Raw genomic sequence first — 20795 nt, 5'->3', positions numbered from 1 at the left:
GGTGTCGGCTGTCCACGGCAGTCCTAAACCTGTCAAAGTACCAGCAAAAAAACACGCTCAGGAAAATATTGTCTAATTATCGTTATCGACAAAATTCCAGAAAATTTGATTGCTTACTAGCCCAAAAAGCCTTGGTTCCCTCCTTTTAAGTCAGTGGGCTTTTTGACAATTTTTTTATCAGTTGCCAGGTTGAAATCAGCAAGTATAAATGCTTAGGAAAGTACAAATCCCCTCAACGTGCCACAAAATTTTGAGCATTCATTCATGTTATGCATAAACTGTACAGGAAAAGTTAAGCACCAAAGGTTAATGCTTAAATGTTAATGGTTTTCTAAAAAAAAAAAAAAAAACCACAATACTTTTGACATCTACAGACTTCTATGCAAATAACGCTGTCCACCGTAAAGGTGTGGTCTAATTTGCCTTCGTGTGATGAAATTTTGCAGGTGAAATCCAGTCTTTTCAATGGGAACCTGCACAGATGGGAGTTTTACAAAAGGCCAAATATTCCCCTCACATATTTGTGTTCAAGTTGGTCCCAAAATTGAACAATGGCACTGTGTAGTAAAATTTTGCACGTGAAATCCAGTCTTTTCAATAAAAATCTATGCAAATCGAAGTTTCAAGTAAAGGCAAATGTTCCCCACACAGATTTCATTCGTGTTCAAGTTGGTCATGCAAATTCGCCACAGTGACCAACAATATTTTAAACCTGACATATTTGTATAGAATAAAAAGATTTTGTTTTGCAAAACAAGGATGTAGGTATTTTCAACTCTAACAATGAATCAAATACTCCATAATCCACTAAACGCTGAACAATAGCAAGCTGAATCTCAGATGATCTGATTACGTATGTTTACCAACATGATATCATGCTCAAACTCGACTCAGAAATGTTTATATCTGTCCCTGGCCCGGCTCATTACAAGACTCCTTCTGTAAACAGCAACTCCCCCGACACGCACCGAGACGTCCAACACCAATACAATCTTGCTGAGCCTTGAACTTGGATGCCGTCGATGCCAACATCACGGCGCCGTTCCTATTCACCGTCACCCAGGCGTGACATGGCTTTGGCCCTGACCATGGTCTGTTATTGCACTTGAACATCAGAGCCTGCCGTCATCACAGCCTCTCTCATTAGCCTTGGCCGTGTCCGTTGCGCTCTAATGAGACAAGTCTTTAATGTAAAGTTGCTCTCCGGTGAGGGCCTGCTGATGAGGGAGCACGTGTGTTTTGGAGCCGCCACTGAATTACCTTGGCGTCTGACTGAGGGGAGACACCTGGGCCTCGCCGCCGGAGGGGGGTTAGCCGCGGCTACGATGCTCCCACGGGGCCAGGTCCCATCTGTGAGAGGTGCTGAGGTAAATTCTCATCGGGACGGCGGGTGGCTGCGTAAGAGACCTCGTCTTTATCTGTCTGATGGGCATGAGAGGCTTTTGTTTGAAGACATGCGGGAGAATTTGAGATGACGGAATAACATAATGAACTAAAGGATACTGCCCATATGAATCTCTCTGGCATGTGGTGTCATTTTAATTTGTCTGTTTAGGTATTCATTTGGCACGGTGAAGATGCCGGAGTGGTTTTCCACTCAAGGTAGCGAATGATCACCTATTTACATAAATCACAAGGTTTGTAAACACTGTATATTAAGTGGAAAATGTATGATGTATAATTATAATTCTTTTAATGCTAAAATGATCTGATGTGGACAGACAACTATCAATAAAAAAACTAAAGTAAGTGGGCTATTGCATGTAGCGATGTTTGATTTGTATATCCACCTTATTCTTCAATGCAGAAATAAGCCTATGGGTGAGACTTCTGTTTCATTAGCTATAGGGAAATAAAGAGAAGAATAACAACATGCAGTAGTTTGCACTACAACCAGTGTGTTCCTGATTAAGAAAATACATTAAAATAATAAGGTAAGACACACCAATTTGCAATATCAAACAGCAAAACAAGCTGTTTTGTACAGCTAAAAATAGCTGGAGGCGGATGAGACTGGAAGCCACACCCATAAAATTTACAAATTGCCACACCCACTCTTACAGGAAAGATAAGGTGGATAATCATTATTTTTAGTCAAATCTTTTTAATGAAATGTTTGAACTGATCTACAAAACTGCTCTGCATTTCCCAAAAGCATTTTAGTTTAGCTATTTAGTGTTTCCCAAAACCATAGTTACAACAAACTTTTGTAAAGAGTGTTGCAAAGTTATGTGGTACAATGTGAGTGTGCAATATATATAGTTTGCGATAATATCGTAATTGTTGTTTTAACAACGTTCAATTTGACATTATCGAGTATTTTGCAAAAACCATTTAAACACCTACAGAGTGCAGTACACGCATTGTGAGAAGTCTAGACTAGTGCGCATACGCATTAACAGTGTGTTCTTTTACTGCATGATTCAGTCTATTAAAACACATTTTGAATGATCATAAATTCTAGATTTAGATAGAAGCCTATAGATTTATTCCACTTCATAAAGCTAAATCAATATCACATGAAGAGTGCCATTTTCCATGACTACAAATGTGATACTGATTTTTTACAACAGTTCAATAGACAAGAATTAAGAGACTTACGTTTTAGCCAGAATATTGCCTGTTTTTGCTCTATTTTGCCAAAAAAAATCATTCCAAGCACAGCCACAGCAATGTTTTGCGTCTCTGTAACTTAATGGTCCTCTGAGAAATCTAATCACATCCGAATGCGAAGGTCTGTGATTGCTGATATTGGATTATACTAACGCTTCTCCTTGTGTGCTTGTGGCCTATCTGAGGTACCACTTTTGCACGAATCTTACACATGCTGCACCTTTTCCTATGGATGAAACTGGATGAAAAAATAAAATAATAAAATCAATAAGAGCCAAATCACAGAAACTGCAAAGACTGGCCATTTTAAATGGGACCTATTATGCAAAAACCACTTTTACATGGTGTTTGGACATAAATGTGTTTTGGTAGTGTGTGAACACAACCACTCTGCTAGCGTCCTATCATCAGCCTGTGAGATCGCCGATACACAATATTATTGTGCTAATTTATATAATTATTTACTTACTGAATTTCAGTGGTGGAAAGTGAACCAACACCAGCATAAGTCTAAAAGCAGGCTAATGTTTTTAATACGACTTAATTTGTGATGTTACATGTTGATGTTACATGATAACAATTTAATAGAAACATTGTGAGTTACTAATGCTTACATTTCCTTAGTTATTCAAAAACCAGCTACAGAAAGTGAGCGAAAACCATTTACATTATCAAAAAAGATTATAATTAACTAGCCTAGCCTAGTCTAGCGTGAGTTCATGAATTTTAAAAACACTCCCGGTACCATAAGTGAATGCAATACACAGTTACATCACTATATGATGAATAAATCTCAAGGGGGGGAGGGGGGGGGCTGGGGCCGTGAGCCATGCCCCCCAAAACGAGTTACTGTGCCCCCTTTTTCCATCCTCTCTCCTCCTTGCTGAATGTGATCGATTTCGAAAGTGAAAGTGAAACCGAAAAAACAGAGCACATAAGAAAGCGATCATTTCACAAGCGTCAGCAACTGCATACAATCACCCCCTCCCACTCAACATGATTTGAACCCAGATGGCGCCCCAAAATGCCCCCGATGGAGATGCCCTGGGGCCAGCTCTGCGGCGTGACCACCCACGCCACGACAAGTTTTTTCAGAATCTGTGGCCACCCTGTGTTTATACCTGCCACGCCACAACAAGTTTTTTCAGAATCTGAATGAATGCACAGTGTACGTGTATTTGACGAACCATAAACTATAGTGTGAAAGCACACAACTAGCCGTCGCTTTGTCTCACACACACGCAAAGAAAGATACAGAGAGAGAGTCTTATATACCATGCAGAATTGACACGCTACATGTAAAGAATATTCTTCGTTGTATTTTCCTGTCAAAATAACAAAGTTCCTTTGAAATTCTTCAGCTTTTAGGAACTGCCGGTTTCTCAGGTAGTAGGCGGAACTAATGCACAAGCGGAAATCTCATTGGCTTGCACTCACCTATTATCGCCCCTGTTTTGATTTCAGCAAATCAGTTCAAGCGAACGCAGACAACGTGATTAATATTCATGAACCTTAGAGCTTATTAATCCTTAGTGCGTTTTATATTGTTATTAGTAGTAGAATTCGTAGTAGTTTTGTTATCAGTATTATTTTTGTTTGTTTCCCCTTTTTTATATAAAAACTAAACAACAAACAATATCTTAAGCACCACCATAGTCCTAAGATCAGTCGGCATGACAAATATGCATTCTAATTCAAGTTCTAATTACTAAAGTGCAATGTTAAATTATCATAATATCATATTCTAATGCTTGACTGACAAATGCTAAGTGTACTTTCAGATATTTCAGATCCATTTCATTCATATAACATTTAATATTGGGGCATCCAAGTTATTTGACATATTTGAACTTTTTTTTTTTTTAAACATAACACAATAGTTACTTTCCCTTGTAATGAATTACTTTTATAATGATGTAACACAGTTACTAAGTTACTATTTGTAAGAAGTAACTACAACTAATTTAACTTCTAACTTCTTTAAAGCAACATCCCCAACACTGCTCGTAAGCTCGTGTTTGGATGCAAGACTGAACAGGAGTCTTGATTCTCTCCCAACATCTGAGCCACTGAGGATGCAGTGGATTACTTATGTTTTTCAAGGTAATGTGCCTCAAGATCTACTTAAATACGTTTATGTTTGCGCAAATCATTTCACTCCAGACTGCTTCGTCAATGTCAAGTCATTATAGTGCTTAGCCAAAGTTTTAACCGTATTTATGTCTTTTGGCACCACGCTGGTGAGATAACTCTCATGAACACACGACGAAGACCGACACGGAAGAGAAGAAATTGTTGAATAAAGTCCATATTTTTGTTTTCTTTGCACACAAAAAGCATTCTCATAGCTTAATAACATTATGGTTGAACCACAGATGTCACATGGACTATTTTAATGATGTCCTTACTACCTTTCTAGGCCTTGAATGTGTCAGTTGCAATATCTTAATTTTGTGCTCCAAAGGTGAACGAAGATCTCACAGGATTACTGGCACGAGGTTGAGTATTTAACAACAGAATTTTCATTTTTGGGTGACTATTCCTTTACTGGCAATTCTATAACCATGATGAACCAACATGGTTCGAAAGACTGCTCAATCAACATTACGGAGGTTAAGTAATGTGTTATGTAGTTGTACAGGAAATGCATTTCTGAGCAATTTGTTCATGATTGAATCACTGCAAACGGTTCTCGAGTAAACTCACCGATACACCGAACCGACAACTGTCTCTTTCAGATATGTTAACTTGAACATGACAACTCACCAAGCTGTTGAACCCGAAAACAGGGACTCCAAACCGCTTCCATGTTCCTGCAAAGAAAAAAATAATAAATTTTTTTGTTCAATTTAATCAATCCAATTAAACATTTATCTTTCTTTGTTTAACAAGCTAACCAAACAACGTGCTCCACACATTTTTAAAATATACTTTCTAGGAAATATTTGTCACCTTTAAAAAAAAAAAAAAACATTATAGAGTCAAGAATCAAATTCAGCTCACAAACACTATTATGCCATGTATAACTCAAAGTGTATGGAAGAAAGAAAATGCACATATTTTAGTATTTCAGTGTGATTTCGTGATGCTTTAGGTGAAAAAAGAGAACGCTGCCTCATAATGAAAGCCTCCAAAGCAAAATGTGCTTTTTCTCTGAACTGGAGTCTGCAGGTGCTGCAATCAGCCGCGCCGCTGAGTGAATCTAATGATCATTCACACCACCGTGATAATGATCTGATCTAAAGCCAGTCGAGTGAGATGAGATGAAACAGAATTTGAAGATGGGTGTAAAAAGCTCCCATCATTGACGACTCACTCATACCAAAAAGAGCACAGCTTCCATCAGTATCACTGGCAGAATTCGTACTTCGGATCTCCGTTTAGTTCCAGAATCCAGAATCAACTCGCTTCATGTCACATAAAGCTCTGGGGGTTTTTAGGGTTGATATGTCTTAAAGGTGAAAATAAGGAAGGGCATCGCAGGAGGAATCCTGGCAAAGGACACTTTGTTAGACAAGTAACACATCTGTGACCCTGTAGGGGGTCAGTCAACGTGGACACCCTGAATATCCAAAATTGCTGCCTGGCAACCGGCATGTCATGCGGAGGTTGTTTATCAAAATATCCTTACCTCCAAAATGCGCTAAAAATCACAATTCGCTCTAATTGACTGTGAATTCATGTGTGTATTTTTGCTCGTAGGGGATAAACGGAAATATCTCTGCCCATTAGACATTATGCAAATAAGCACTTTGGGCTTTATAAAATGCAAAGGAATTTCGACTGCCAATCCTAAAAGCAATCTCTCCGACACAAATTCACTTAAATGCTTCCAGCATCTTCGCTAAAATGCTAAATTATGAAATAATAATTGTAATTATCTTCGCTTTCTCACCGCCCCTTAATGTTTCAAAGGGTCATTAGAATTTCTCTCACATTCAGCCATTTAAAGGGCTTTCGTGACTTTGCTGATGATAAAAAAAAGTGCTGGCTTGATTTCACGAAGACGTGAGTTACTATGTGATCTGACTAAGAAGTGCTCCTCTTAATGTCGGCAAGCCGTTTAGAAATGCCTCTAGAGCGAGTCTAATCAGAAGGCCATGCTTCTGATCATGAGCAAACATATCCATTCCCTCATTAAGCCGAAGGTATGGCAATGCATGTCTGTGGGGTATAATATGCTAAGAGATTCCCATTTTAGATTTGCATTCACAAATATAATGTCCAGTGTTGTAGTACAAAGTCAATTTTTACAATACAGAGGTTGTGGCTCTTTATTATTCATATTCATCATGGTTGAGGGATTCTTTATCACGCATCTTGATGAGAAAAGAACACCTAAGGCTAAATTCATACACAATTGAATCATCCGCATGGGTTTGCTCCTAATTTGTAAAATAATAGCAAATTTTAGCTACTATTATATTTTTGTAATATAAAAGTTGAGAAACAAATTGATGTGTTTATGAGCTACAGTTTAGGATTCAGGTGCCATCGCCATATGGTCATGAAAGTCTTTGCATTAACCTACAGGTACTTTTATAAACTACGTGGGAGCCTGTCATCTTTGGGTTTTTTAAAGGTTATACTGTCTCCTGACTCTACATCTAACCTTTAGCAGACATCAAACACAATGAAGTTGTCAGAAAACACCCAGATATAGAGAGAAAATGGTGTCAGGACGGTTCACTATTCTTAGGACAGGCCGTAACCTTTGACCTGAAATAGACTCTCTGTTAAATCATGTGAACAGCTGTGAAGCTGCAGCTGAGTTAAGCTGGATTCCCTATAGAATGACAAGATTTTTATAACAATTCGACAGTATTATTAAATCGTCAACATTGCTAAAGAAGCAGGATTCATACATGACATCAAGCAGATATCTGGGCTGCTATATAACAAAATTGTTCTTGCACATTTGTGGCAGCCACACAGCTGACTAAATAATCAAAACTGCTTGAGTCTATGACAATTTGTATTATACTTCTTAAAAGAAAGAAGAAACATGGAAAATCCAAAGCTGTTATTTTTATGCAAAGCATAGTATGTATGTCTAAAATAACAGGGCATGATTACATGCGTTACTTTTAGAGAAGCACAGACAGGATGCAAATTTGATAATGATTAACATTTAGTTGTATTTGTTGTGGACAGAACACATGCAAGTAAAGTATGCCAAGGCATATTAACAAACAGAGGCAAGGCAGAATGTAACGAGGATGAGCAACCCCGCCTAGTGGTCAGCAGTGGTACTTTCCCTTGTAGTGTAGTGGAAATACCCATCTCAAAAAAAGGATAATTAAATTCAATATTTTAATAAAATATTAATATTAATAAAGTCATATTTGATAATATTTCATATATGGGCCATTCTACAGAATTTGTGCAATTTACTGTCCCACCACCACAAAAAAAAAAAAAAAAAAAACATTTAAGTATTCAAACCTTAGATGTTTACTAAGGTTCTTCTACTATCTATTGAAACCTCCAGCAATATTGAAAATATTAGGAAACTTAATATAAAATCATCATTTAGTGGGTACTTGCAATAGGGAGGTGGCCGTCCCGAACCCTAACCCCTAAATTTCATCTTATGAAAATGATATTAAAATATTTTTTGCATTTTATTCCATTGTTTTTAAAAAAATATTTTTTTAATTTTTAAAAAATGTAAGTTAAAAAAATATGTTATTGTACATTTTCTTTGTAAATTATGAAACTTTATTTAAAAATAAAACTAAATAAATAAATAAATAAATAAATAAAGTGTCCCGCATTTTAATGTCACGAACCGAAACAGTGTATGTTTTAGTCCATTGACTGAGACTGATTTTAACTACACCCCCAAATTTATGATCAGGAAATATTCATGTGCCACTCTCGCCCACAGCTACATGGTGAGTAGATATCTATCATTTTGAGGTAAATGAGTCTAAAAAAATGAGTTGGAGTCTGAAAATCTGTGTGTAACTTTAAGGAATATCACTACAAAACACCTTTTTTCTGCAAGTAAGCACACTTTTTTGGGTGTTATTACATAACATTTAGTTTTTATATGTGTACAACTGTTCAGAACTGTACTAGGTAACCATGTGCTGATTAGCATCTTTGAGCTAGGTTAAAAAGTATCTAAAATTGCCACTACCGGAACAGTCACGACTGAAACATTCTGTGACATCATTGTGGTTTTTTTTTTTTTTTTGGGGGGTGGGGGTGGTTATTCCATAAAATTTAGGCCAAAAAAATATAAAAATTCTGTAATGTGATGTGGTCGCTACCAAAATATTATTGTTACTGCAGAAAATGTAAGGTTACAACGAAAACATTGGATGTTTTGTCAAAAATAAAGTATACTGAATTATCAACTAAGATGTTATGATAGTGCTTGGTTCGATGTACAGTACTGTGCAAAAGTCTTAGGCCACTAGTATTTTCATCAGCTAAAAAATGGTTTAAAGTCAGTTAAAGTCAGTCTGTTGCTGTAGTGTGTCAGTAGGAAATATCAGTTTACATTTCTAAACATTCATTTTGCCATTAATTATAATAATCCAGTGAGATTTTTGTATGGAGCACAGGCTGTTGTTGTGCAAACAGAGATCTGATCTCTCCATCATTCAATCCAGTCTGTCATAAGAAACAGCAAAAACGGAGACAGATTAAATCCAGAAGAACTGTGGCAACATCTCCAAGATGCTTTAAGAGACCTACACCTACAAAGCTACAGTACTGTTAAAATTTTTAGGCAGTTAGGCACATAAAATGAGGATGCTGTCAAAAACAATGTCATAAATAGATTTTCTTTATCAGTGAACTTCTATTAACTAAAATAAATAAGCATTTGATGTGACCATCCTTTGCGTTTAAAGCAGCTTTTGCCCTATGTGCACTTGTGCAGAGTTTTTCAGGTAGCTTTGCAGGTAGGTTACTTGAAACATCTTGGAGATGTTGCCACAGTTCTTCTGGATTTAGTCTGTCTCGGTTTTTCTGTTTCTTCATGTCATTCCAGAGACAGACTAGATGATGGTGAGATCAGATCTCTGTGTGGAGCACTGGCTGTTGTTAGATTATTACAATTAATGGCAAACAGAATGTTTGGAAATGTAAACTGATGTTTCGTACTGACACACTACAGGAAAATATAGAAATAACTTACTTTAAACCATTTTTTAGCTGGTGAAAATACTAGTGGCCTAAGACTTTTGCACAGTACTGTATATTCAAACTAATGAATCTTTAAATAGCAAATATCTTAATAGGTCAATATAAGTCTTCTTATTTAATTATATATTACTGTGTTTCGGTAGTGACAAATTTGGGGAGAGGACAAATATCTGAAAACTTTCTGAAAATACAATATGAGAAATAACTGCGCAATTACTAGAAAAGTGTACCCAGGATATGAGGCTATGCAATTTGCATACATACAAAATAAAAATGTTCAAGATGTTTCCAACTCTGACTTTGCACCAATTCTGTAGAATGGCCCACATAATTATAATCTGTATAAAATACATGAGAGAACAGGAGTGTAACTAATTAAATGGTGAATCTGAACTATCATATATTTATTTATTTACACAATATTTAATTATTTCATGACATCCGTGTTGACTGTTAGAAAACAGTAACTGTTATTCTTGTTCTTGTGATATTGCTTTTGTATATTTATATTGATAAACTTACATCTCTGTTAGGCCGCCAAATAGGCCAAAGATTGTCTGTAACTTTTTTGGAAACGGACCAACTGAGTTGTTTTCTTCTCAAAGCGTTCTGTCATCCCTCAGCACCAGATCCAGTCCAGGTTTTTCCATTTCCCGCTAACGTTAATGAGTGAGAGAAACACGAGGCGGACGATTGTGTGGAGAGTCACAAACGCAGACCTTAACTTTAAAAACATGCTTCAAGCAGCAGGTAAATTCACACAGCATTGTTTTTGTTTGCAAAAAGAAAAACCAACGCTTCGACTTTTTAAAAACCTGCTTTTTGCGAGACAAATCGTCTTTCATTCAGCACCTCACAAGGTAGAAAACCGTAAACTTGGTTAAGCGGAGTGATACAAACAGTGAAGCGTTCTATACGTTGCATACGCACTATTTAAACGACATTGGCTTACCATTTTGAACAATTAGTATATTTTAATAAAATATTGTAATATAATATTTTTGCCTATAAAATAATTATTCAGAATATTTTGCCTAATATTAATATAAGAGAAACTTGCAAAAGTGATAACTGTCAATACGAAGCTGTCACCTGCACTTTATTATTATTATATTAATATTATATTTAAATGTATTTTATATCGATTCAAAACGTTAACATTGCGTTTTACATAATATAATTACCTATCAAATGTGACCCTGAACCACAAAACCAGTCTTAAGTAGCACAGGTATATTTGTAGCAACAGACAAAAATACATTGTATGGGTTAAAATGCCAAAATGTGCCAAAATATGCCAAAAATCATTAGGATATTAAGTAAAGATCATGTTCCGTGAAGATATTTTGTAAATTTCCTAATGTAAATATATCAAAAGTTATTTTTGATTAGTTATGCATTTTTAAGGACGTCATTTAGACAACTTTAAAGGCGACTTTGCACCCTCAGATACTAGATTTTCAAATAGTTGCATTTCGGCCAAATATTTTCCTATTCTAACAAACCATACGTTAATGGAAAGCTTATTTATTTAGCTGATCAGATGATATATACATCTCCAGTTTCATAAAAATGCCCCTAATGGTTTTGTGGTTCAGGGGTCGTATATATAATTTTGTATGTAAAATTATTATTTATAACATAATTATTTATAATATGTAGCATAATATGAATATACATTGGCTGCAAAAATGATAACTCTGGATGTGAAGCTGTCAATCTCGCTTGGAGTGAGCGCCCGCGCGCTTCCTCTCTGCCCCCTCCCCTTAGCAACAGAGGCAAGATGGCGGCCCCCAGTAACGCTGAGCGTTCTCCTGATCTATCGGTGCCGCTGAAGATTCCCAAAACCGAGGTTCCTTCCCCAGAATCCGAGGATCTGAGTGACAGCAACCAATACCATTCCAACCCCTCCACCCCTAATAGATTCTCTCCTCTGAACGTCGGGGTTTCGCTGTCCGGGGGCGCAGGCCGGAGTGGATCGGCCTCTGCCTCCAACAGCTTCACCGCTTGCCGAGGCATGTCGTGGACACCGTCCGAAACAAACGCGCTGATCGCCGTGTGGGGCAACGAGAGGCTGGCGGAGGCGCGGATGCAGCAGCTGGAGGTGGCCGGGACGGTGTTTTCTGGCAAGGCGCCGGGACCCGCGATGTACGAGCGGGTGTCAAGAGCGCTGTCAGAGCTGGGTTACGAAAGGACCCCATCCCAGTGTCGAGAGAGGATGAAGGTAAATAAGACATCCAAACACATGGCTGTCACTCATATTTGCTTAGAGGCTTGTTGTCATGTGTATTGGGCAGTTTATTTTTGTTACACAAAGCTTTGGTGAAGCTGTCAAAATCGAAACAAAGCATGGCTCTATCTCGTCTCAAGCTCATTTGAATGATGGCTGTCAGTTATGATCATAGAGTTGTTGTGATGTTTACGGTAGATTGTCTCCAAAGAGCTTTGGTGAAATTGTAAAATCCAAACAAAAGGCTTTGATTGGTGCACTGAAGCTTTTATTAACCACAAATTAATGTAAAATATGTAGTTATCATTGTAGGAACTGCCTGCTTCAGCAGTTACCTGTGAAATCATTTATGCTTCCCACAACATGAGTGATTTACCTTTCAATCACAAATGATTTACTATATTTAAGAATCACAGTCCAGCCCCCTAAAAACGAATTATTTGTCATTTTAATCTTTACCCATATTTGCGACTATCTTTCAAACCACTAGGTTTTAACCCATTTTACAGCCAGAAGTTTTTAATAATTTAAAATACAATCAAATTTTGTACGATCACTCGTTATTTGATGTATTTTAAGAAGTACGGGTCAGAATGATGTTCATTTTTACAGAAATATATTTGCTATGCTGAATGACAATGATATATTATTTCACCTATAGTTTGACATTTTATTTTAAGTTGAAAAGTTATCTGAACGTGAGACACTTTACTTGCAATTAATACATTCTATGTATATGAATCAAAACTTTACATAGACCTTGCAGAATCTTATTAAACTTATTTTTTATTTATAAGATATTTCACATAAAATATTTTTACATACAGTCCACAAGAGAAAATAATAGTTGAATTTATAAAAATGACCCCATTCAAAAGTTTACATATACTTGAATCTTAATAGTGTGTTACCTGAATTATCCAAAGCTGTTTTTTGTTTGTTTTTTGTTGTTTTTTGTTTTTTTGTTTAGTGGTAGTTGTTCATGAGTCCCTTGTTAAACTGCCCGCTGTTCTTCAGAACAATCCTTCATGTCCCACAAATTCTTTGGTTTTTCAGCATTTTTGTGTATTTGAACCCTTTCCAACAATGACTGTATGATTTTGACATCCATCTATTCACACTGAGGACAACTGAGGGACTCATATGCAACTATTACAGAAGGTTCAAATGCTCACTGATGCTTCAAAAGGAAACACGATGCATTAAGAGCCAGGGGGTGAAATCTTTTTTAATTTGAAGATCGGGGTAAATTTAACATTTTTGTTTTCTGGGAAACGTGTATCTTCTGTAGCTTCTGAAGGGCAGTACTAAATATAAAAAAAATATGATATTTAGCCAAAATAAGAAAAATGTACACATTCTCATTCTGTTCAAAAGTTTACACCCCTGGCTCTTAATGCATCATGTTTCCTTCTGAAGCATCAATGAGCATTTGAACTTTCCTATAAGTGATGTCAGGGTTTGAACCTACACTTTTTTGATTACTAACCCCGATCTTTTAACTTCTGCATCACACCACTCACCCTTCACCCTGCTTTCACTGCCTCTGAATTTTTCTACCTCCCTGTTGTATAGTATGTAAAAAGTAATATGTCAAATTTCTAGGATGTGTGAATATATCTAGTGTACGCATATAGAAATAGTGCTATTTCATAAGGCCATGCATCGCTATCAGATGTGAAAAGTAAAAAATTGAGTGACTATTTTTAAGTGTTTAGGTCCTTGCACAATGAGTTCGAAATTTTGAGCAGTTGATTATTTGTGATGTGTGTCTCAGTTTAATTTGTTCAAATACAGTCTGCATGTATTGCTGTATTTACATGTATAAACATGACTGTCGTCTGCAGACGCTGAGGCGATGTTATAGCCGAGTGAAGGAGCACGGCATTGGGAAGAGGAAGAGCAGTTACTCCATTGAGCAGCTGGAGAAGGTGTTTGGGCAGGGAGGTTGGGATTCTCAAAGCTGTCAGCCTGTGCTGATCAACAGCAGCGGGCTCTACCAGGAGATGGAGTCAGATGGTAGCACTATGGAGGACTACTCTCAGGAAGACTGGTGCAATCAGGACCTTTCTGCTGCCTTCAATGAGGGAGACATAGAAACAGGTGAATGCAATAATACCTTTACAGTGTAAATAAGTTTAATGATTGAGACAATTTTCTAATATCTCATATAGTACAATCTTGTTTTTCACAGAGGACAACCAGCTTTCAAAAACCAGAGTCCTTCAGATACGACTGGAGCCAACTGAGCACGCTCAGTAAGTTTGAACCTGTGTCCTGTTTCCCAATCCATTTAAGTACAAAATTTCAGCTCACTTCTTCATCTCCTTGTGCTTTCTTTAGACGTCAGGAAGTGATGCAAAACGTAATGCGTATCCTGGAGTCAGTGGAGGTCAAATGGGAGCACTTTCAGACATGGACTGATTTCTCCCGCCTCCACCTTTCCAATAAGCTCGCCATCTTCGGAGTGGGCTACAACACGCGGTGGCGAGAGGAGATCCGCTACCACTACGCCGAAATCAGCTCGCAGGTCCCTCTAGGAAAACGACTGCGGGAATATTTCAACCCTGAGAAGGCTGAAGGCAGGGTTATCATGACCAAGGTCCAGAAGATGAACTGGAAAAACGTGTATTATAAATTCCTAGACATCACCATCAGCGAAGCTCGCTGTTTGGAGCTGCACATGGAAGTGGACTGGATCCCGATCGCACAGACGAGAGCGGCAGGGTGCAGCAACGGCTCCCAGTATCTCCTGCCAGGGGGCATTCCAAAAACATACGGCCTGTACGCGATAGGCTACGAGGAGACGAGCGGGTCCAATTCTTCATCTAGCACAGAGGACAAGGACAAGTCCTCCCCCTCACAGGAAGAGGAGGAGGTGGACCATTGCGAGAGTGTGGAGAAGGACAAGAGAACATCAGCCAAAGTTACTTACTGTTACCTCGGCATTGCAGAGGAAAGGACGCTACAGCAGTGTCTCTTCCAGCACTTTCAGACTTCAGGCAAACACTACAGCCGAGGGGAGCCTTCGGCCGTAACCAGGTTCTTGCAGGACAACTGCACCGGCCAGGCCAAGGAGGGCGTCCTTTCTGGATTACACATCTATATTAAATTTATCGAGGTGGAGCTGGACTTTCTCTCCGCTGGGTCTTTAGTGGAATGTTTAGAGACTGCGATCGGCTATTCGCTAAAGTTCAACAAGAAGGATGCACTGTAGCGGTCATATTTGCCAATGAATCTCTTTAAAGCCAGGATTTTGAAATATAGACTTGAACTCAAAGTATTTATGTGGTATGTCAGGCACGGTCTGTTCCGAAAGGGGGCGTATAGTCTTCTTTGCAGTAATTGTCTTTATCAGGGAGCGTAAACGGGAGCAAACTGCCTTTATTTAAATCTCTCGAGATCCAAATGCAGGAACTGTCCGAAAAAAAAAAAAAAAGAATCCTTAATGAGAACTCATCTAATTAATCTAAGTATAAAGTCTATCTATATAGAAGTATAAATATATATTTAAGAGTATATATTGATATTGTCAAGCATTCCAGCATTTCCAATTAGCATTCAAAGAATGTTTTTCATAAACCGTTTGTTTTTTATTTGTGAGTTCACACGGTGTCTTTATGTATGATTGTTTCCAGGTCACAGTCTTGTTTACATGTTTGGAAGGACAAAAAATAAACTGATGAAATGAAGTGCTGTTCATTCACTTTCTGTTTTTACATTTGTCCATTTTAGGTATTGTTGTTTATCCAGACCAAATGTTAATTGTAATTAAATGTTTAATTTATCTCATCAATCGTTCATATTGGTGGCACTGAAACAATAACACTGCACCGAATGAAAGTTGAATATTTTGCTGATTATTCCTACTGAAAATGGTCAATTATTGTCATGTTTGGGGCTGTACTATTCGGTCAGACTAGGAAAAACATTTAGAGTATAGACTGGCAAAAGTTATAACAAATCAATGAGAAGAGTGCAAAAAACCATCTGTGGAACAAAAGGCGTTTGTGGTTCCAGGGCAAGAATCTTGACAACATTTCTTATAATTTCCAGTCAGGTAGGTAAAATATTAGGCTAATATCTTACTTAATACTGCTTGTAGGTCCTTCTCTTTATGACTTAGCTGCTAATACACGTTTTTTTCTGTGGTTTAGACAGCATAAATTAGAACAACGTGTTCAATAGTACATTAACAGTGCAATTAATGCTGTTGTTCACATCTGAGTATCGCCAAAATGGCCGCCCATCCAGGTAACTGACCAAATCGTGATGTAAGTGCAAACCCTCTATCTAAACATTATTAAATTAAAATATATTTATGGTACTTGAGATGCAAATTGAACATGTAAAGTCTTGTTTTCTAAGAAACTGAAAAAAAAGAAATAAGTGAGTTTATGCCTAAAACAAGAACAAACATCTGTCAATGCGGTATTAAAACTTGTTTTCCCTTGAAATAAGTTGATTTTTTTAAATTGTCCACCTTATTCTTCAATGCGACATAAACCTGTGGGCGAGACTTCCGGTTCATTAGCCACTATAGCGAAATAATGAGAAGAAAAACAACGTAGAGTAAACGGTAAAACTGACTGCACTACAAACCAGTGTGTTCATAATTAAGATAATACATTAAAATAACATGGTAAGACACACCAATTTGCAATATCAAGCAGCAAAACGAGATGTTTTGTACTGCTAAAAATAGCTTGACTCCAATGAGACCATAAGCTACCAAACTCATAAAATTTACAAAAGGCCGCAAAAATAAGGTGAATATATTGAATATGTGTTCTTGTTCAATCATAAATTCACTTCATTTAATGAAAATAAATCAGTCATGAAACAAGACGTCTTATTCTGTCATTAAATAAACTTTAAAGCAATGCTAATACAAGACATTTAAATTTAAAGACCATAATGAACTATTGTGCTCCATTCCGTTTATTCCTTACATTTTCTTTACTTAGTCTTGAAAAGGTCTTAAATCTACCTTCATTAAACCTGCAGAAACACAGACGGTCGGTTATGTGACCAGCAGATGGCAGTAAATATCTGTGAGTGGCATATATGTGTCCATTAAATAGGCGTCCATTATTGTCACATTCTAGAATAGTAAATTATGCATTAGATTACTACTTATAGGCCCTAAGTAGTGCATGTGAAAGTACCTGTCAAACATGTGAAGTAAAGTGCATTTTGTAATTTTTAAAACATGCAATATTTTAGTTCAGTTTCACCCTCATGCAGTGAATTACACCCCAAATTTGACTGTATAGTGTTTTAACACAATGAGCACTTTCTCTTTGTAACACTGCTTGTGTGGTAAACCTCTGTTGTGGTGTTGCAAAGGTAGTCTGAGTGCTGGCATTGGTCGAGCATGTGCTAAGAGAATCAATAATTCAAACGCAGTCTAATTTTCCTGCTTAGCCTGTCATATGAGATGAGTATATCCTTCGGCCAGGAAAAAAACACTCCCAGTGGAGGCTGCTACACTTTTCTAGCCCCCAAATATTTATTATATGCTTTATTGATTGATTTCTCAGGTTTAAAAATGGTGGACGGTGACTAAAATATACAACACTTATTATTATTGAACATGATAAGTGTTCCCCCATCGATTTCACTTTATTCATAGCACCTTTAACTCATGGGTATTTATTCAATCCTTGTGTTTTTTTCTTCTTATCTTCTTTCTTTTCTTTATTTAGCCTTTCTAAAAGCCCTAATATTATGCCCTTATGAATACTGAAAGTGCAGAAGTCATACATGCCGTACATAAGAAATACATCTATGAGAACATAATTGAATCAGACAGAAACAAATGCACAATTATTATAATTATTATAATCTGTCTCTCAGTTTGCCCATCCATCGGTCTGTCTATCTATCTGTCTGTCTGTCTATCTGTCTGTTTGTCTCTGTCTGTTTGTCCATCTGCCTGTCTTTCTTTCCATCTGTCCATCAGTCTACAGTATCTTTTATCTATCTGTCCATCCGTCTGTCTCTCTGTCCGTCTGTTCGTTCATCTGTCTGTCCATATATCATCGGTCTATCTTTTTATTTATCTGTCTGTCTGTCTGTCCATCTGTCTATCTTTTTTCTATCTATCTGTCTGTCCGTCAGTCTCTCTGTCCGTTCGTTCATTCGTCTGTCTGTCAGATGTCCATCAGTCTATCTTTTTCTGTAACTATTCTAGTTGTTGTGTATGTGTACAATAACAACAACAATAATAATAATTATTGTTATTTTTATTATTATTATTTGTTTAAAATATATGTATTTTCCAGTATTATCTTATAATTTTTATTATAATAATGATAAATATGATAATAATTATTTTTTAAATGATAAACATTAATTAATAAAAATAAATAAACAACTAAGAATACAAATAAAAGCTTACACGACTTTCTTACATAACTTTAAATGGCAACAAGGGGAATAAAACAAGAAACGCAATAAAAATGCTGAACCTTCACGATTTTTCATTCTTATCTCCTGGTTGTTTATGGTTGAGCTGTGTGTGGTCATAAATGATGGACCTAAATTACACTGCAGTTCATGTTCACGTCATTATCTTTTCTGTTTGCTAGACTGGGAGCAGTGAGATGATTGTGGCTCTGAATGCATTCTCTCGTGTGCTTGTGTGATTGACCTTTGCTCGTTGATTTCACAGCTCTGAATCGGTCAGTTTTGCCTTGGGAATGGCCTCCGGAGTGTGTTTTTTGACATGTTGTGTCATTTTTATAGTGGTTTAAAAAGTAAAAATGACCTTTTGTGTCAGGCTGTGTGCTATTGTAGCTAAAACATCTGTTTATTTTATCCCACACACCCCAGCTCACCCTGTCTTTTGAATTTTTCGTAGATGCGGTTCGCCCGAGGTGCTCGAGTGCGTTTAAGATATTAGCTTTGACTGCAAAACCACATGATCGTGTCCGAGTAGCCCATGGTGTAATCACAGAACTGAGCTCATCTGCCCCTAATAATCCAGCAGTCCAACTGCATCCACCTCAGTCCTGTTTCCATGGCAACATGCCATCCTAAAGAAACAGGAGTGAGGAGGTATTCACCTCCGAGGGCTGAGACCACTGTACCGCCGTGACAAGCCCCACTCCCTGTCCTGTTGCATTATCATTGCAAGAGATAAAAGGAACTACACAACATTAGTGCTGCTGTCCTGTCGAACTGAACAACACAAGAGCAGCCTGACAGTATTTTTACTGCTCTTCAGTCTTTTAAAGAGTTAAATGAAACTTGGAAAGTTAATCTGGGTAATTGATATTGTGTGGAATGACCTGTGACTGCAGTCATGGTCATATATTAACCGTAAGTATGTACATGAACTACTGATCTGTGAAGCATTATATAAAGTTTTGATAATGACTTGGTAGTAAAAGGAAAATGTAATATAAGTAATAAGGTGTGACCTATTGTACTAGTTTATACCTATAATCATAAACTGTCTTTCTGACTGACTGTATAATCATCTCTGTCTGTCTGTCTCTCCATCCATCTGTCTATCTTCTCTATCATCTATCTATCTGTCTGTTTGTCTGTCCATCCGTCTGTCCGTCTGTCTGTCTGTCCATCAGTCTATCTATCTATATATCTGTCCATCTGTCTATCCGTCCGTTCGTCTTTCTATCTTTCTGTCCGTCCATCCATCTGTCTGTCTCTGTCTATCTATCATCTATCTATCCGTCTGTCTGTCCGTCCGTCCATCTGTCTATCTATCTATCTATCTATCTATCTATCTATCCGTCCATTCGTTCGTCTGTCTATCTATCTATCTATCTGTCTGTCTGCCTGTCTGTCTGTCCATCCGTCCAACCATCCATCTTTCTATCCATCCATCTGTCCGTCTGTCTGTTCATCAGTCTATCTGTCTATCCGTCCGTTCGTCTATCTATATATCTATCTATCTGTCTGTCCGTCCATCCGTCCATCTGTCTGTCTATCCGCCTGTTTGTCTGTCTATCTATCTATCTATCTATCTGTCCGTCCGTCCGTCTGTCCGTCCATCTGTCTGTCTATCCATCCCTTTGTTCGTCTGTCCATCAGTCTATCTATCTATCTATCTGTCCATCAGTCTATCTATCTATCTATCTGTCTGTCCGTCCGTCCATCTGTCTGTCTATCCGCCCGTTCATCTGTCTATCTATCTATCTATCTGTCTATCTGTCTGTCCGTCCGTCCGTCTGTCTGTCTATCCATCCCGTTCGTTTGTCTGTCCATCAGTCTATCTATCTATCTATCTGTCTGTCTGTCCATCCGTCCAACCGTCCATCTTTCTATCCATCCATCTGTCCATCTGTCTGTCCATCAGTCTATCTATCTATCTGTCTGTCTGTCCGTCCGTCCATCTGTCTATCCGCCCGTTCGTCTATCTATCTATCTATCTATCTATCTATCTATCTATCTGTCTGTCCGTCCGTCCATCTGTCTATCCGCCCGTTCGTCTATCTATCTATCTATCTATCTATCTATCTATCTATCTGTCCGTCCGTCCATCTGTCTGTCTATCCAAATTCACAAATCAGAGTGTCCACATTTCCACATGTCCACATTTGTTTGTAATTAATGTGGATATTAATCAATATTAATTTATCAATAATTAATATTAATTTATATCGTATATGTTTGACAGGTATCATTGCTTTAATCAGTGTGGATTTAATAAGTTGGGTCAGTTGTGTCGCGTTCAGTATCTCATGCAGAATTCACCTGTATCTGAAGTGATGACGTGTCACGCAGAGGGGGCGTTCCGCGCGAGTGCAGGTGCAACAGCTCG

The 20795-nt window shown here is 37.6% G+C and overlaps 2 protein-coding genes across 2 annotated transcripts in view; one reads left to right on the top strand and one right to left on the bottom strand.

The window, feature by feature from the left end:
• Nucleotides 1-10648, bottom strand: part of robo3 (roundabout, axon guidance receptor, homolog 3 (Drosophila)) — a 207182-nt gene extending 196534 nt beyond the window's left edge. The window contains exons 1-2 of the mRNA XM_051121300.1: nucleotides 10297-10648; nucleotides 5380-5426 (exon numbers count right to left, since the gene is read on the bottom strand). Of these exons, the coding sequence (XP_050977257.1) occupies nucleotides 5380-5426; nucleotides 10297-10298 (49 nt within the window). The 5' untranslated portion in view covers nucleotides 10299-10648. The remainder of the gene's footprint in view (nucleotides 1-5379; nucleotides 5427-10296) is intronic.
• An 869-nt stretch (nucleotides 10649-11517) lies between these two features.
• LOC127172260 (myb/SANT-like DNA-binding domain-containing protein 2) lies at nucleotides 11518-15696 on the top strand. Its single transcript, XM_051121495.1, has 4 exons — nucleotides 11518-11998; nucleotides 13852-14107; nucleotides 14199-14262; nucleotides 14348-15696. Exons 1-4 carry the CDS (start codon nucleotides 11558-11560, stop codon nucleotides 15219-15221), a joined length of 1635 nt encoding a protein of 544 aa, XP_050977452.1. The 5' UTR covers nucleotides 11518-11557; the 3' UTR covers nucleotides 15222-15696.
• Nucleotides 15697-20795: the final 5099 nt, after the last annotated feature.

This window comes from Labeo rohita, chromosome 10 (assembly GCF_022985175.1).
Source record: "Labeo rohita strain BAU-BD-2019 chromosome 10, IGBB_LRoh.1.0, whole genome shotgun sequence".
In the NCBI taxonomy this organism is placed as follows: domain Eukaryota; kingdom Metazoa; phylum Chordata; class Actinopteri; order Cypriniformes; family Cyprinidae; genus Labeo; species Labeo rohita.
Note: the sequence above shows the minus strand (reverse complement) of the source record. Positions and strands in the feature narration are given on the sequence as shown.

Coding starts and splice junctions, on each gene's coding strand:
- LOC127172260 (XM_051121495.1), top strand. CDS start 11,558: ATGGCGGCCCCCAGTAACGCTGAGCGTTCTCCTGATCTATCGGTGCCG. Junction 11,999..13,851: donor AGTGTCGAGAGAGGATGAAG/GTAAATAAGACA, acceptor TGTCGTCTGCAG/ACGCTGAGGCGATGTTATAG. Junction 14,108..14,198: donor TGAGGGAGACATAGAAACAG/GTGAATGCAATA, acceptor TGTTTTTCACAG/AGGACAACCAGCTTTCAAAA.